A 17,566-nucleotide genomic window follows, 5' to 3' on the forward strand; every position below is an offset into this window, starting at 1 on the left:
TCTCTCCTGCTGGGGAAAAATGTAATGCCTCCCTCTTTCTCTCCCACCTGGGTAGAAAGATGGACACCCAACAAGAGCACTTGTCTCCCAACTGCTGCCCCCGGTTGGTGAATAAACACGACTCACAGAAGTCCAAGGGGTAACACTATGAAGTAGCACCAGGGCCTCCTGACCCTCCCCAGGTCACTCTGCTGGTACTTTTGGATGGAAACCAACTGGGAAATAACAAGGGCTAAGAGCTCCTGCCCATCTTCCCCAGCAACTCCGTAAGTAGGTTCACCTGCTCCTGCCAGAACCTGTGCTCCTGCCAGGAAGCAGCAGTGACAGTGTGCCTTCACATGCACGCATCTGTGTGTGACTGCAGAGAGCAGGTAGAAGGTCTGCAGTTTGATCAACAGAACCAGCCAAAAAGAAAGGAAACTGGTAATTCCTTTTAAACCGACACTGCATTTGCAGGTAATCGACTGAATAAAAATCGTTTTTTAGTTGATTTTTAAACCCCAAAGTCATTTTGTAATCAATACTATTCTAAAATTCATTAATGTGACCTTATAAAAATGTTGGTGTCTATTTTTCAATATAGTTGTTTCTTTTAAAAATTTAGTGTCTCACAAGGGAGTTTCTTTTATGCTAATGGAGGAGTTCTATACTCTGGAGAGCAGAAAAAACCCAAATCTACAAATGATAAAATGCCCTCAAACTATACCAAAAAAGGTGCTTAAAAACTGGCAAAAACCCAAAAAAGGTCTGTACCTACAGTTTCGTGCCAATGTCACTTTCCCGGTTTTGACAACATACTATGGCTTCGTGACATACGGTGCTAACACTGAAGGAAGGGTACACAGAAACTTTTTTTGCACCTTCTTGTGATTCTTACACTACTAAATAAAGTTATAACAAAACAGTCAATTATTCTGCCTGCTTAGATATAAGCCTCAAAAGTTTTACAAACTGATTTCTTTAAAAGGCATTCATTCGGCACCTTTTATAGCAACATGGTCAATTCAAAAAGATACAAAAGAGGTATAAGTTAGACTGGCAATACCAATCAATAATAACTATCTTACTCCCTCTCTCAGGGGAATACTAATAGAGGCAAAGGTGTCGACTTATCTAATATGCAAATTCTCATAGTCTCTCAAGACAGAATCAAGTGTCAATAAATACAGGTCATTTAGGTGACAGGTAAGCTTGTAGAATGAACCACAGTAATCTCCTCAGGTGAGCAGTGGCCAGGTCACAAGATGTGTTGTTGAATGATGCTATAATGACCTCCTTACTGAGCATAAAGCTGGTTCTAGGCTAAGCTATCCTTCAGCTTGTTTTTTCAGCCTCTTTCTTGCCCTTCCCAGAGCTCAATACTTGTCATACTAAAAAGCCAATTACTGATGCTGGCTTAATTAAGGTATGAGCTGATAAGAAGTACTTAATTTTTTAAAAAACAACCAAAATGACTTCAAGAATGAATGTACAATTACAGAATTTTAAGTTAATTGCAAGTTAGAAGGAGAGATATTTTGGAGTACAGGGTAGTCTTTGAAACAATCCCCCAATCACCCAAGGGTGGCCATCCACTGTACCTACTAAAATAATGCTTGTCCTAGGCAATTCCATTGGAAGCAAAGTCAAGGCCAAAAAGAAGAAGTAAAGATGGAGACTTAGAATGGCAAGAAACATGTTGGCCATTTTATTTATTTATTTATTTTTGAGAAACTTCCTTTAACAGAAACAAAAGAAAAATGAAGAAATAAGCAAAGAGTGAAATCTCCTGAACCAAATCCTCAGCAAATGAATATCCAGGAAGAGCCAATTCTGAATCAAGCATTCAAATCATTTAATAGTGACTTTTCCTTTAATTTGTCACTCTCCCTAAATATTAAATGGATTAAAAAATAAGGATTATTTTCTTAAACAGTAGTTAACTGTAAAAATGTTTAAAGTCACTAGCTCCTGAAACACCATGTTCTGTATAAGCAGTTCTAAAGACTATCCATATTAGGTGTGAGCTAATAGCAGAGAAGCAAAGATGTAGTAGTATCCATCTAGTATAAGCAATAACAAAACTGTGTTAATCAAAACACTCCTCTTGCTCAGCTGAATCTATGAACGACACGGTATCATAGTGTGAACAAAGCAAAATAAAGCCATTTGATGGACCCATTGGCAAAGGAGCCAGTTCTACCATGAGAAGAAAGAACTCTTGTTCCACTTATAGCTTAAAAACGATGCCATTAAATATAAAATAGGGTAGTCGCTGCCGTCGCCATGACCGGTGGTAACCAGCGCGAGCTCGCCCGCCAGAAGAATATGAAAAAGCAGAGCGACTCGGTTAAGGGAAAGCGCCGAGATGATGGGCTTTCTGCTGCCGCCCGCAAGCAGAGGGACTCGGAGATCATGCAGCAGAAGCAGAAAAAGGCAAACAAGAAGAAGGAGGAACCCAAGTAGCTTTGTGGCTTCGTGTCCAACCCTCTTGCCCTTCGCCTGTGTGCCTGGAGCCAGTCCCACCATGCTCGCGTTTCCTCCTGTAGTGCTCACAGGTCCCAGCACTGATGGCATTCCCATTGCCCTGAGTCTGCAGCGGGTCCCTTTTATGCTTTCTTCCCCTCAGGTGGCCTCTCTCCCCCTGGGCCACTCCTGGGGGTGAGCAGGTTACCCCTTCCCAGTGTTTTTATTCCTGTGGGGCTCACCCCAAAGTATTAAAAGTAGCTTTGTAAATAAATAAATAAATAAATAAATAAATAAATAAATAAATAAATAAAATAAAATAAAATAGTTTTCTTCAGTTAAAAAAAAAACTATCCGCTAGTACTAAGACAAGTTAGAACAGCACCATCAGTGTTTGAAACTGAAACAAAAAATAATTTAATGTCACCCTGGCTGGTGTGGCTCACTGGATTGAGTGCTGGCCTGTGAACCACAGGGTTGCTGGTTCGATTCCCAGTCAGGGCACATGCCTGGGTTGAGGGCTAGGTCCCCAGTAGGGGGTATGTGAGATGCAACCACACATTGATGTTTCTCTCTCTTTCTCCCTCCCTTCCCCTCTCTCTAAGAATAAATAATTTTTTTTAAGTCCTAGCTGAACCTTGCTAAGATTAAGTCTATGGTCAATAATAGTTTGTGCTAGTGTTTCCCCTGCCAAACTATGATTATCAGCATGAGGTTGCACCCACCTCAGTTCCTATGTACACAGGACTGTCTCCACATCGAAGGATTTTCATCTCTCTTATTCCCACATAAAGAGTTGCTTGAGAATTTAATATTCTATAACACATGCACCTGGAAAGATGTTTAACATCTAATTTTTTGACTTACACTTACACATACTTTGAATCTCACTTGAAGACAAAACAGAACATGACCTTGTCAATTGCCTTTCTAGACTATGTAAAACAGAAACTGACAGCCTTCCCCATGTTAATCCAAAGCTCTTCTTCTCGTGTGCATTAATAAAGGTGTGTTCCTAAATAAAAGTGAGCCCACCTATGCAATTCTCCCACTTTTAAAGTGTGCTTACAATGAGGAAATTGTCCAGGGATCATCAGATTTTGGCATGCAACAGGGTGTATAAAAGTAGAGTTATGAAAAAGGACTCTGGATTCAGACGAGGGACTCAAATTCTAGCCCCAGTTAGTAACCACGTGACCCCATGGAAGATATTTAGCCTTTCTGAACCTCCCTTTCTCCATCAATCCAATGGAGAAAATCATGGTAGTACTACTGAGCAGAGTAATAGGGTATGTTTGTATAGGGCTTATCTTTGCATATAGTAAGTTCTCAATAAATATGGAAACTGCTTATAGGCCTGGAGAAAGCAAATTGGAACTAAAGTCACAATGCCTGATGACAGTTAGCTAAGCCAGTGTGTGACCTCATGAACGCTCAGTAAACAGTGGCTGGATGAATGGCTGGTTCCGGGCAACTGGCCAGGAAGTAGCCCTCCCCTCCCTTCTTTGGTGCTATCTGTTCAGGTTGTGTGGTGGTACCTACACTTATGTGAAGTATTTTGTGGAATCTCTTTCCTTGAGCCTATTGGAGCCTATTAAGCATCCCATAGATGTTTAATGAGGGAAGTGCCTCCATGAAACTCTGATGCTAGTCCCTGCGCATGCCTTCATGCTCCAATATACTGCACTTTTATATTGGCACTGGCATTGCTGTTTAGAAGAGCCAACCAGAAGTGACCAGCTCTGGGCTGAGAATCTAGAATGCAGCTTATAACAGCTCAGCAAGTTGACTTGTTTGTATAAACTGCTTATGCTTCTTCTGCTCTCATTTAGGAAAGAGCTTTGGCTGCTTAATATCAGCACATCTGTTTTACACGCTCCTCATTTCTGACAAGGAAATCGAAAAGTGGACTGCCACACTTTTGCAAACTTGCTGACAAGCATTATCTTAACCTTATTTGATCTGGTAGCTTTTTGGAAATAAGGAAAGATATAGGGGCTTCAAAAGTCCAGCTCAACTCCCCTCTCTTAGTTCCAATGTCACTGGACTGGCTTGCTCAAATTTCCACCACAACTGTAGTTCCCTCTCCTGGAAGCCACCTTCATGAGCTGCAGGTTGACCTCAACAGGAACGCCTGTCCACAGCAGAGCAGTAACTGGAACACAATCCCAGGGCTTTGGAAAAATCTCAGGACAGATGAATAAGTCTCAATCGAGGTCCCTTAGCTTCTGCTGCAGATAACAAGGGCTTCCATAGATAAACCCACTGCATTAATAAGCCTTTGTTTCAGATTTGAAATCATTCTCTCCTCTCATTTGTATTATTGTAGCTATGCAGCTTGTTCAGTTTTAACATAGAGGCAAGAGCTAACCAAGTACACTGAAACCCCAATCTGACCCTCAATAGCATCAAGACGTATTTTTATACTAACGCACTAGCCATTATGTATACTTTGAAGTAATTCTCATCCTGTCAACTGCTGTTAAGAGCCCAGGGCAGATGCTGAGCAACCCTGGTGCTCAGTGGTTATGCAGTACTCGGTTAACCCCAGTAGGTAATTTTCCCTAAGTATATATGTGCTTAAACGGCACCTACCAATTATATCTCTTTGAGAGTGCAACTGTGGCAGGCCCACTCTCCAGATGTGCTCCCGTTCCCACCTCCACAGAGCACGCTCTGCCCCTCCCCTGAGGAGCACTGGGGCAGCCCTTCTCCAGGTTCTTTGGTCCTTCCTGGCACGGAAGAAGCTGAGAAGGCTGACAAGGGCAGTTACTACTGTCCTCCGTTCCAGCTCTGAGACTCCAGCCAGAGAAAACCTACTCTCAAGACAAGACCACCCCACTGAGATCTCTCCACAGAAACAGCATGGTCACCTATGATATAGCCCGAAATTTTCAAGTTTTTCACAGGTTTCTAGTTTAAAACTATCCAACAACAGAGACCATTGAAATGAAAAATGATAATGAGTACTACAATTATTTTGTGTACCAAATACAGGGTTTCTCTCCTATTAATTTTTGGTCTCACAAATGTAGTCTTGCTATAAAACATGACAGGCTCCTGGCCTTAAAATCCTAGCTTCAGAGAACAACCTCAGAAGGAGTTTTGTGAACTAAAAGAGAAAAAAGAAAGTAAAAAAGACTGCAGTAGACTAGGTGAGGATTGAAGTTCAGATACTAAATTTGTATGGTCTTAGCACTGATTCTGTGCTCCACATTAAATCATACTGTACTGTTTTCAATGACTAAGTGTCAAACTTGTCATAGTCTTCCTCTCTCCTCCCTCTCCCCGACCTCCTCCTCTCTTCCCCTCCCTCCTTCTCATCAATCTCACTCCTCGCTCTTGCTCTCTCTCCTTCCCCCTTTCTTTTACGGAAATAACAGCAACATGCTCTCCAAGGCATGGCAGAGCCAGAGCGTATTCTTGACTTCAACATCCACAATTCTTAATGCCACACTCTGTGGCAGAAAAAATGACAAGAACTTCTAGACAAGGTGATTCCCCGCCACGACCGTTACAGATCTGCCCAGATCAAATCATCCCCACCACTTGCTTACTGGTTTCATGAGCCTTTTGCCTTTTCCTGTTGCCTATTCTGGTTTTTCCAGGCAACTGCCAACGTATGCAGTTCTGAATTTTATTTTAAGTAATTTGTAGTTGACTATCATTTATTTGTGCGATTGGTGTAATTAAATCTAATCACATAATTGGTGAAAGACTGAGTAATCACATAATTAGAATGTGCAATAATAACTGTTGAAATCCCATTGTCATGACGTGCAATGATACAATTATGATGTGTAACAATGTGGTATAATTTACAAGGAACCCTGCAAAGAACGAAAACAGTGTTAGTCCCTCATGGGTAGAGTGCAGCTAAGGTCAAAGACCTGAAAAGTAGCTCTCAGCATCCAGACCTGGACTTCCTTATCCTATCTTTGTCTCATTAATCTAATCTTCAATGTCTAGGCTCTGCGTAAATCTAAGGCAACAGCAGAGGAAGCCTGAAGAAGGTACTGGTGAGGGCACAAACACCCACATGTCTATGGGCCAGGTCACCACCACAACCATCCTTAAAATATAAAGCAGGATCTGCAAGGGATGAACCTGAATTTCTGAAACTTGCATTCCTGCTTGTTAATTTTTAATTCAAAATTGTAATCGGCACAAGAAACAGGGTGGCAAATGCTTCAAAACCACGTACACGATTACACATTGGCCTGATGCTTAAGACTGGGGACACAGCTCCTGGCTCACAGTCTTTCCATCAACCCCACTTCCTGTCATCTTTTGATGACTGTGACCATGGAAATGCTGGCCTCTGGTCTGTGAACTTTCCCTTCCCTGTATGCCCCACCCACTCCCATGGTCATTATCTGGACCTGGCCATTAGGAACAATGGCAACATAGCTGAACTCTTGACCCCAAAACACCCCACTCTTCCACCACAGCTGCTTAACCCTTAGGCTCAGGAATTACACACTGGTGTTTTTCTTCAACCTTAGAGAAATCTCCAAATCCCCAACCCCCAGGCCAATCATTTGCTCCCTGCCACACCTCATGGCCCTCCTTGTCCAGCCTAATTTCTGTAGTCCTGCATTACCACCACAGCTATGTAGCCATTCTCCATCCCTAACAAAAGTCCTTTCCGACAATGGACTTAACTTATCCTCTGCTCCACACATATGCCTGAGCATCTGCAAATCCCTGGATGAAATCGCGCAGCTGAAATAACTGCTTTCCCTCTAAACTCAAGCTCTCACACTACAATTGACACCCTACACTGACTCCAAACTGCTATTATTCTGAATTGGTTTGCTTTCCAATTTCCCAAGACCACTATTTTATAGTTTCTCTTTTCTCCTCCAACCTCCCATCATGTCCCTTTCTGCACCATCATGCTCAGCTGATGGCCTCACTGCATAGTGTCATTAAAAATAATAAGCAAAATCAGATCAAGTTTCACTGTTCTTCCCACTCTCAGCCCTCCAAGCCTGTGCTTCCACATACCCAGTCCCTCCTGTTTGCCTCCCTGTTGAGTGGAGCGAGTTTCCTTCGCCCTGCAGAAGACCAGCCCCCATAAAGGCCATTGTTTCAGCTTTGTGATGGAAGTCTGTGATGCTCTAGCCACCTCTCCCTCACTACTGGAGTGCTAACACCAAAATAGAAACTTGCTCGGCTACCTCCCATTGCATGAAACAAAACCTTTCTTGATCTTACAGTCAGTGATCTTACAGTCACTTACATATCAGACTCTCATTGTCTTTACCACCAGCCAAATTTCCAAAAGCTCCATGACTCAGTCTACCCTACCCTGGCCCCATCACCACCACTTGCTGTCAGCACTTGTCAAGAACACCAACAGTGCCCACGTAGCAAATTTACAGATGACTCAGGGCTCTTGTCCTCCCTGATGTCTCAGCCACATTTGGCAGTAGACCACTTCCTCCTCCTTGAAACACTCCCTTCCACGGGCCTCCGCGATCCTACCCTTCCAGTTTTGGATATTTTTCAGTTTCCCAGGAAGGCTGCTGTGTTTTACCCAGACTCTAAATGCTGGGGGCACTCCTTTCTCCACCCTGGGCCACTTTCACTTCTTTCCCTAGATGATCCCATCTATTCAAAATCTTCTCTACATTCCTCAAAGTTCAACTCCAGCCCAGGCTTTCTTCCAAGCTCTGGACTCTCATTTTAACTTCCTACTTGACATTACCTCCTCCATGTTTCAGAGTTCTCAAACTCAACATAGTCATCATAGAAGTCCTAATTTGTCCCCAAACAATTTACCCCCCCACAACGCAGCTCTTCCCTCCTCAGTAAATGGCACCACTTTCACTTGTTATTCAAACCAAACACCAAGAAGGACCACTGATCCCTCCTTTCATTCACTCCATACCCAACCCAGTATATTCTCTCCAAAATGTCTTCCTCCTCTTTAACGTCCTTACTTTATCACCTCCACAGCCATCTTCTGTTGACTGGTCTCCTGTTTAATCTCCAGAACATGATTACAGATTGTAATTTTTTTATATTTGTCTATTTTATTGTTTTTTTCTCCCGCCTGTCTCCCACTAGATTATAAATGGTCCTCGATTATGTCTACTGGTTTGCTGGTTCACAACATCCAGCACAGATCAGATCAGACTTCCACTGAATGAATAAATGAAGGACCATGGTGCTGACATTGGTAAGCTGTAGCATATGAGCCTCGTAGTGAACTTATAAGGGTCACTACAAAAGCTGGGGACAGAACAGAGATAAAGAAAAGCTAAAGTTCTTCAAAAAGTTAAACACAGAGATACCACCTGCTAAGAGATACCATACAAAATGTGTCTCCCCAAAATGTATACATTGAAGCCCTAAACCCCAATGTGATGGTATTTGCAGAGAGGGCCTTTGGGAGATAACTAGGTTTAGATGAGACCATGAGGGTGGGACCATTATGATGGACCGGTGCTCTTGGAAGAAAAGACACCAGAGGAGGCTGGCTGCGCAGAGCTCTCTCTGTCCCTGCATCCCTTCCTCCCTCTTGTTCTTTCCTCTCTGTGCTGTGTGTGGACACAGGGACAAGGTGGCAATCTGCAAGCCAAGAAGAGGTCTCTTGCCAGAAACCCATCATGCTGACACCAAGACTCCAGAACTATAAATAATAAAGCTCTCTTGTTAAGCCACCCAGTACAGTATGAGGTGTTTTGTTATGATATGTCAAGCTAAGATACCATGTGACTAGTAATTCTACTCTTAGGCATATATTCAAAAGAAATGAAAATATATATCTATGCAAAAACCTGTACATAAATGTTCATACTAGCATTGTTTGTAATAGACAAAAAGTGAAATCAACCTAAGTGTTCATCAGTTGAGAGAGAAGCAAAATTTAGTATATCTACACAATGGAATATTGTTTGGATGAGGTACTAATACCTCCTATAATGTGGATGAACATTAAAAACATAATGTTACGTGAAAGAAACCAGTCACAAAAGGCCATGTATTAAAGATTCCACTTGTGTGAAATGTCCAGAACGGGTAGATCCATACAGTCAGAACATAGGCCTGTGGTTCCCAGGGGTAGGAAAGATTAGGGGCAGGGAATGAGGAGAGTGACTAATGAAGGATACAGGCTGTCTTTTGGGGGTATTGAAAATGTTCTAGAATTAGATTGCGGTGATAGTTGTACAACTCTGTGAATATACTGAAAATCAATAAACTGTTTTAAATGGGTACATTTTACAATATATGAGATATACCTCAAAAAAGTAGTTAAAAAAAGAAAAAGCAAAACAAGCAAGCAGAAAAAAAAAAAACCAAAGACACTGAAATAGAGAACAAGGGGACAGTGACCAGAGGGGAGAAGGAAGGAAAGTTAAGGGGGAAAAAAGGAGAGGGATTTGGAGGAACAAGTATGAAGGACACAAGGACAAGAACTAAGGGGGGTGGAAATGGGAGGGAGGTGGGGTGCAAGGGGCGGGGGAGGCTGGGATGGGAAAAATAGACAAAAAACTGTACTTGAAAAATAACTAAATAAAATTAATTAATAAATAAATAAAAAGATTTAGCACATGGAGAAAAAAAAAGAAATTTCACAAAAATTTTATGTCCTTAAACTGTTCTGGTATGTAATAAATACTGATCATTTAAAAAAAAAAAAGAAAAAGCAGAAGGAGGAATAGGAGGACAAGGCTATACATAGTACATGTATAACTATATGTTCACCTTTAAAATATCAATACTTGATTTCATTGACTCTAAGTTGCCATCAAGAAGATGGGTCACTATTTTGTGTACCACTAAGAAGAAAAATGTCTGCCAATTGTAGCCTTAAGAAGCCATTAACTGTAAAACCATTTCTTGTTTTGAACATGTTAAAGTATGAAAAACTGTACATTAAAATTAATAAAATGTGGTATCTCTCTTCAATTCTAGGCATCAGCTCCTAAAGTTTCCTAAATAGAAATAACTTCTTTAGGGGGAATTCATTAACCACTAACTCATGCATTCATTAACCACTAACTCATGAAAAAAGGAACTAACATTTATCAAAAGAGCACTATCAGTTGAACATTAGCTTTGCATGTGACTTTAACTTTGAGTACATCACTCTTTGAATCCTCACCAACAATCCTTCAAGGTAAGTGTTATGTTCCTGTTTTATAGACAAGGAACTAGGCCGCTCAAAGGTGAATAGTCAGTGCATGGCAGAGCCAGGCTTTGAAGCCATGTCTCTTAGTCTGCACTGTGTCACAACATTATGAATGAAAAGTTCAAACGAGTAAGCCTTGTGGGCAGAGGGCCTTCATTAGCTTTTCTAATAAACACTACCTGTTCTTGTATTAGCCACAGAGCTGTAGAAGCCAGGTCAGCCCCCACCACTTATCCCTCTTTCTCCTTGGTCACCTCCTCCCAACATCAACTCATCTACATTAAAAAAAATGGGTTTATCATCCAAAAACATCAAGAGTGGTTTTGGCCATCCTTGAGCTCCCTGCCTTCTGGATGTGGGTTTGCTATGAAGTCTCCAAGAGCTGCAACAATGAACATATGGAGGCACTGAAATATGACATGGACAGAACAAAATGGAAAAAGAAAAACAAAATGATTGTTGTAAATTGTGCTGCTATGAACACTGGGGTGCATAGCTTCCTTCGAATTGGTGTTTCAGAATTTTATGCAACAGCATGGATGGAACTGGAGAGCGTTATGCTAAGTAAAGTAAGCCAGGTGGTGAAGGACAAATATCATATGATCTCCCCTATAAGTGGAACCTAATCAACAAAACAAACAAGGAAGCAAAATATAACCACAGGCATTGAAATAAAGAACAAACTGACAGTAACCAGAGGGGGAGGAGGAAGTAATGAGGGAAAGAAGGGAGAAGAGTTGTCAAGGAACATATATAAAGGACACAAGGACAAAGCCAAAGAGGGAAAGGACTGAGGGTGGGAGGGGGGATGGGTGGAGTGGGGGAAAGTGGTGGCGGGAAAATGGAGACAACTGTACTTGAACAATAATTAAAAAAAAAAAAAACTAAATGAGAAAAAATGTGGTATGAAGTACAGGTGCACCTCAATTTATGCTGGAAATGTTTTACTGAAAGTTATGTGTAGATCAAACTGATTTATAAACTAATCCTATTGTAAATTCAACAAGAACACTGTGATGAAACCTTGTGATAGAAAATTTAATAATGAGAAAAATTCATTTGTGCTCAGAATAGTTCATTCTCAATCTCAGTTTTGAATTCTTCTTTTCTTTTTTTTTTCTTTTCAAGTGGTGCCTACCTATCTATGAACATTCCATAACTCCCTTGGGCTCTTGGTGGGTGGGAAGGACTGTCATGAGACCCATAGATTTTTGAAATACTTTAAATGTAGCTACCTACTCTATTTATAACAGTCATTTCCATAATGTTTTAAATACACAGTTGGTTCTTGAACAACATGGGGGTTAGAGGCACCAACCTCCTGCACAGTCAAAAATCTATGTATAACTTTTGACTGTCCCAAATGTAACTTTTAATAGTCTATTGTTGACCAGAGCCTTACTGATAACATAAACAGCCAATTAACACATATTTTGTATGTTATATGTGTCATATACTGTATTTTTACAACAAAGTAAGCTAGAGAAAAGAAAGTATTATTAAGAAAATCATAAAGAAGAGAAAACATATTTATAGCATTTATAGAAAAAATCGAAGTACAAATGGACCCAGGCAATTCAAATCTTCTCCCCAAAATGGGAAGGCAGAAAGGATGTTTATTGGAAGAAGATGAGGAATGTAAACCCTGAAAATGAATCCCAGGACCACCTCTGGAGGTAGGGGATGAAGGAAGAGAAGAGTATCTCCCTGGTCCCCAAAAGCTGTGAGCCCCTCTCTCTTGATAGCTGAGAGGGTGGCCAGAGTTGAAGGAGTCCAGCTCCCTATTCCCAGATGACCCCTGTGGCCTCCTTGCACTTACAAAGGAACCAGCTCTCTGGTCTTCTTCTGTAGTCAGAAGTCATAAAAGGGCTGCTCACACAGTTTTTTAAAATCAGAAGTGTTACATTAAAAACAACAGCTACTGGATGTCCAGAAACACGTGAATACACAGGAGACCTGAAAGTCCTGCTCTGTGGGGAATAGTCCACTAGAGTTGAGTAGGTGACCCCTGTAGACAGGTCTCCCCAGGCCCCACAACTCCTTCGTACATGACGTTCAATTGACTCCTGTGGGCATTTTCTCTTTAACCCCAGAAGAAGGCCCTTCAGAGCTAAACCATGTGCTTCTACCACTTCCATGACAGGCAGTGCAGCTTACCATGTCCATCAACAGCCCACAGACACCCGTAATCCTAACAATGTCCTAACCCTACTGTAGCTCAGATTTCAACCTTTATGAGACCCCTTTTTCTTTTCTTTTTTTTAATGCATTTCTTTTTTTTAAATCCATCCCCAAATCTTTCAGCTCCTTTGCTCTTCAAGTGCCTACCTGGGCTTCTGCATCTAGTAGCATCATTAGTCAGTGTCCCTGCTGTCACCAGAGTCAGCACTGGAGTTACGCCTCCAGACCTAATGCCTCGCAGACGTGAGTAACAAATTAATTTTACTCTTGTAGACCACAGGGCCCAGAGAGGAGCACTGATCGTTTTTTCTGCTTTCCACCCACATAAAACAATCTCCAAGTCATTCTAAGAACATTAACACAGTCATTTCTTCCAAGTCGGCACCAGAAACTTAATACACAAGGGCACAAGCACTCAGGATCACTGGGCTCAAACTGGGGAGTGGGGGATAAAGGTGCAAATCCCATACCCAGGCAGGCCTGGCTTCTTGGGTGCCAAGGAGTATGCTGCACTGGCTTCACTGACTAAAGTTAGATATAGTAAGGGCTCTGACCCCCGACAAGGTTTCTCGGCATCCTCATCTCTTAATTTGTAAGGAAACTGTCAAGATCCTCTTCATCTGTCTCTTGTCACTAGAGTTATGGCCCACTGCTGCCAAACACTGATTGAGCATAAGTGCTCTGCCCAGCACTGTTCTGAGCACATTCACTACATTTTCTCATTATCCTCATGACAACTCCATTATCATCAGCTACTTCAAAAACTTAGAAAGTTTAAATAATAACAATAACTAAAATTCCTTAAGAGCGCTGTTCTAACCTTCTAAACCTGTCACCCACTGTTCTACGTGTTTTCATATGCTGATTCGATTACTCCTCATAACAACCTTATTTGTGTTATGATTTATGTTATTATACTCATATTACAGAAGCAGAAACTGAGGCACAGAGAGGAGGTCAAGTAACATGCCCAAGTTCACCTAGACAGCAAGCAATCATGTAGAATTTAATTTCAGGCAGTTTGACACCAAAGATGTGCTTTAACCTCTAGGCTGACTTATGAAGGTCATACCAGTGGTCAGGGCCTGAGCTAAAAGTCTGTCCCACGTGGTCAGAATCTACAGCCATGGGAGCAGCCACATGGTCTGCAGTCTCTAGATCAGAAGAGACAGGTCTCCTCTGCAGCATCTCCAAAGACTGGCCCACAGGGCCTAGGTTGAAATGTTTACCTTCCCCAGAGCTAGGCTGGAAAAAAATGATATCTTATTTATTTCTGAAATCTCAGGAGACTGGAAACTTAGAGCAGAGGTGAGAAGCCATATGAAGAAATCCTGGGTAAGTATGATGTATGTCAAGAAACCACTGTTAACAGCGTTTTTGAGGGGTCTTCTCTAAACACAAGGAACAGGAGCTGGCACCAGATACCCCTCCTGGTGGGTTGGAAACTCCAGCTGGGTTTGAAATCTAAAAATTCCCAAGCAAGCTCTGGAATCTCATCCTCCTTACCCCTTAGTCACATATTTCGGTTTCTGCTGAAAAGTCTGCCTGAAGACACAAATGACACTCAAACTCAAGGGGTTTCCTCTTTCCATAAAAACTAGAGATTCTGGGACTCTGAGGAGTTTCTAGCAGTCACTGACTGGGCCACCAGCATCTGGGCTCTACAAACAATGGCCCTGGGGAATGAAAAGTCACCTATTGTTCACCCCAACTGGACTGACTGGACTGATCGTAACAGAGACTGGATAGGTAGGAGGTTTATAAACCAGGATGAGCCATTGGGTTCACCATGGGAAAAGATAAATAAACCAACACTCTAATTAATTTTAACCTGAAAAGAAAGTGCTTGTGAATGGTGCTTCAGCCAAGTCCGTAGGGTCTGAACAGCCCTCATTATTCACAATGCAAATTGCTTTCACTGCTTGCTGGATAATTCCTTAATACCGTCCATTCTGCTTCCTCTGCCCTTCACTCATTTCCTCTCCATCTTCTTCTCTCCACACCCCTGCTCTTTATTCCTGAGGAGCCAAAAGGAAATTTCTAGAAATGGCCTTCCATTCATCCAATCTTTTTCCTTAAAAAATGTTCATAAATCTTTTAATTTTAACAAATTTTCTCACGATCCTAATTAGCTTAACCTGAGATCCCAGGAACTTCCTAGGCCTAAATAATCCACAGACAAGGTCAAGGGCCCAGTGGACTCCCAGAAATTGTGTTTGGAATTGTGGGGTTGGGTGTTTCCTGACTCCCTGGACGCCCAGAGGCCCACAGTTTTCATGAAATTCTTAAGAAAGATTATCTCCTGCTAACCTCCCCTAAAAAAAAAAGCATTAAAGAACTACCTAACCACTGCAACATAGGACATGTATGATGCAGAGTAGGAAAGCTTGGATTTTGAAGTCAAATAAACTCAGGTTCAAGTCCCAGCTCTGTCACTTACAAGCAGTAAAAAATGTCCTGACGTCTCTGAGCCCCCAAGTCCTCATTCATAAAATAATGATCACTAATAACTTCATTACAGAATTATCGGGTGATTAAACAAAATAATACATGAAAGCATGTAGCATTCATATACAGAAGGGGCAAAATGAAAACCCTCTCTGCAGTAAAGAGAAGAAGGTAGATCTAGGCTGTTAGCAGTGAACTTGCTCTCCTGCCTTTGGGAGTGAATCTCAGGCTTTGCTACAGATGAATGTCACTGTTCCACAAAGGCAATTGGGTTCCCATGGTCCCTGGGAAATAGTGGGAGCACTCTTTTTTGAGCATCATATTAGATTATGATGCTTTTTATGGCTGTCATAGTGAAATTCCCAACCTGAATTACACTAAACTCCAATCTTCTGCTACCTCTCTACCCACTAACCCCTTCCCTCAACATAATTTAAGAAAGGTCTAAATATTTCAGTCAAGTAAAATGTGAACTCGCATCCCTATGAGGATTCTAAAATGACCTGAGGGAGCCCACACAACCAGCCACCAGGGGTCCTGCTTTGAGGTCCACATCTTCCCCATCCCGGGGACAGCCTAGTTCTACTGAGCTGGTTGGCCGCTCCAGGATAAACACCAGTGGAAAGAGTCTAGATCCTTTGGCTGCTGAAGCTTCCAGAACAGCAGCAATGATTCCAGGAACATCCTGATTAGCCAGCTCCTGTTTTATTGGCCAGATTCCAGATTCCAGGGGGACAGGGACAAGAAAACAAGACACAAAAGAATTCCAACCTCAGCATTTCTGCTCCCCCAAGGCAAGGTTGCCCTGCCACTCAGAAAAACAAACAAAGGCACAAACAAAAACTTTAGCCTAATTAGCTAAGATTAAGGTGGGGATTAGAGCTGATTACCATTCTCTGGATATCTGAGTTTACTTTATGAATCGGATTGTAGGGTATGCTAATACAGAGTTAAACTGTACTTAAATAATTACACCCTTTTTCTTTGGCTGTAAAAAACTATAATTTGGAAGACATAGTGGTCATGGTCGTTCCCATCAGACCATGCATAGCAAAGTATGTGTTGGTTTTTCAGATGACATTGACCCAGCCATTTGCTCATCTTGGCATGACTCAGGTGATCCTTGCCCATCTGTATCATCCATCATCTTTAGAATCCTTATTATCAGCCTCACTCTCCAGCTGGAGAAGCTGTCTGTCCTCAGAAACTTAAAAGAAGGTACAGGTAAGTTAGAATGTGTCAAGGATGAACCAAAAATGAGAACTGCACAAGAGTGGTGGCCTCTTTGGATATCTTTTTAATTCACCATGCAGACATGGTGGCAGAAAACCCAGAAGGCAAGAGAATCGGGCCAAAGGCTCTAACAGCCACGGCAGGGCTAACAAAGCTCACTAGGCCATCAGCGCCTTTCTCAAATGCAGGTGTTCTGCCCTCTCTGTGCTCTGACTGGTTGCCATGCCTGTTTCCCTCAGTTATGGGCGGTGATCTCTTAACAGAATCACTCCTCTAGGCAGTACAGTTTCAGAAAGCACAGTCTCCATGAGCACTCTTAGGCCATAGTCGTGGTCACCTGGCAGAGGTCCGGGGCAAAGTGAAGAAGGAGGGAGGAAGTCTTGGTGGTGCTGGCTCGTGTGCAGAACTTAACAGCCCAATGAGACAGAGATCTAGGTCAGTAAGCAAGTGAGTGGGAGTCCTTACTCCTTGGAGATTCGCCTGACATCAGAGAAGTTCCAGAATAGATGAGAGCAGGAACAAGCCAACTGTGCCACTCCCAGCATGAACTGCTGGCTACAGAGGGGTTTAGACTGATTTCCGCCCATGCCTCTGCTACTGACCTGCTGTTGAAGCTAGGGCACGGGGACAGGGGTGCTTCCCATGACTCAGTCAGTCTCTGTCTCTGCCTGTCTCTCTCCTTTGGCCATATTTACTGACTATCTGGGATGTTACCGTTCCACGGACCCAGACACACCTGGGGTTCAGCTGATCTAATTAGCCATAGATGTGTCTGTTCCCAAAACAGAATTTCTGCTCTAACCAACAAGGCATGGCATAGGCCCATGGCACATAACCCCAGACTGGGAGAGAAGATACCTTCCTTTTTAGCAGGTCCTGAACGGCTTTCAACCCCACGCGACTGTGATTTTGAAAGTCATGTTCTGAAGATGGATCTGAGCCCATAGACAGACATATCTTCCTTTGCACACAGCTCCCATTTTGGAATCCTTGAATCCAAATGGAGAACATTGAACCCATCTCCTTTGGGAAGGTCCTCGTACTATAGGAAAGGGCTGTGGGGTAATCGCAGTACCTACAGCCCTAGTCCAGAAAATCAGGAACACAGGGCTGCTT

The 17,566-nt window shown here is 42.3% G+C and overlaps 2 protein-coding genes across 9 annotated transcripts in view; one reads left to right on the plus strand and one right to left on the minus strand.

Moving 5' to 3' along the window:
• KCNMA1 (potassium calcium-activated channel subfamily M alpha 1) overlaps positions 1-17,566 on the minus strand; it is a 735,030-nt gene that overhangs the window by 311,125 nt on the left and 406,339 nt on the right. The gene's annotated exons all lie outside the window — the stretch shown is intronic.
• On the plus strand, positions 2,253-2,528 carry LOC128627187 (small EDRK-rich factor 2-like). The gene has a single exon (XM_053663960.1). The coding sequence runs from the start codon at positions 2,266-2,268 to the stop codon at positions 2,443-2,445; it is 180 nt and encodes a 59-aa protein (XP_053519935.1). The 5' UTR covers positions 2,253-2,265; the 3' UTR covers positions 2,446-2,528.

Source organism: Artibeus jamaicensis, unplaced genomic scaffold (genome assembly GCF_021234435.1).
Source record: "Artibeus jamaicensis isolate MK-2021 breed Jamaican fruit bat unplaced genomic scaffold, CSHL_Jam_final contig_332, whole genome shotgun sequence".
Classification (NCBI taxonomy): Eukaryota; Metazoa; Chordata; class Mammalia; order Chiroptera; family Phyllostomidae; genus Artibeus; species Artibeus jamaicensis.

Bases quoted from the DNA above. Each gene is read 5' to 3' on its own strand.
- LOC128627187 (XM_053663960.1), top strand. From the start codon at position 2,266: ATGACCGGTGGTAACCAGCGCGAGCTCGCCCGCCAGAAGAATATGAAA.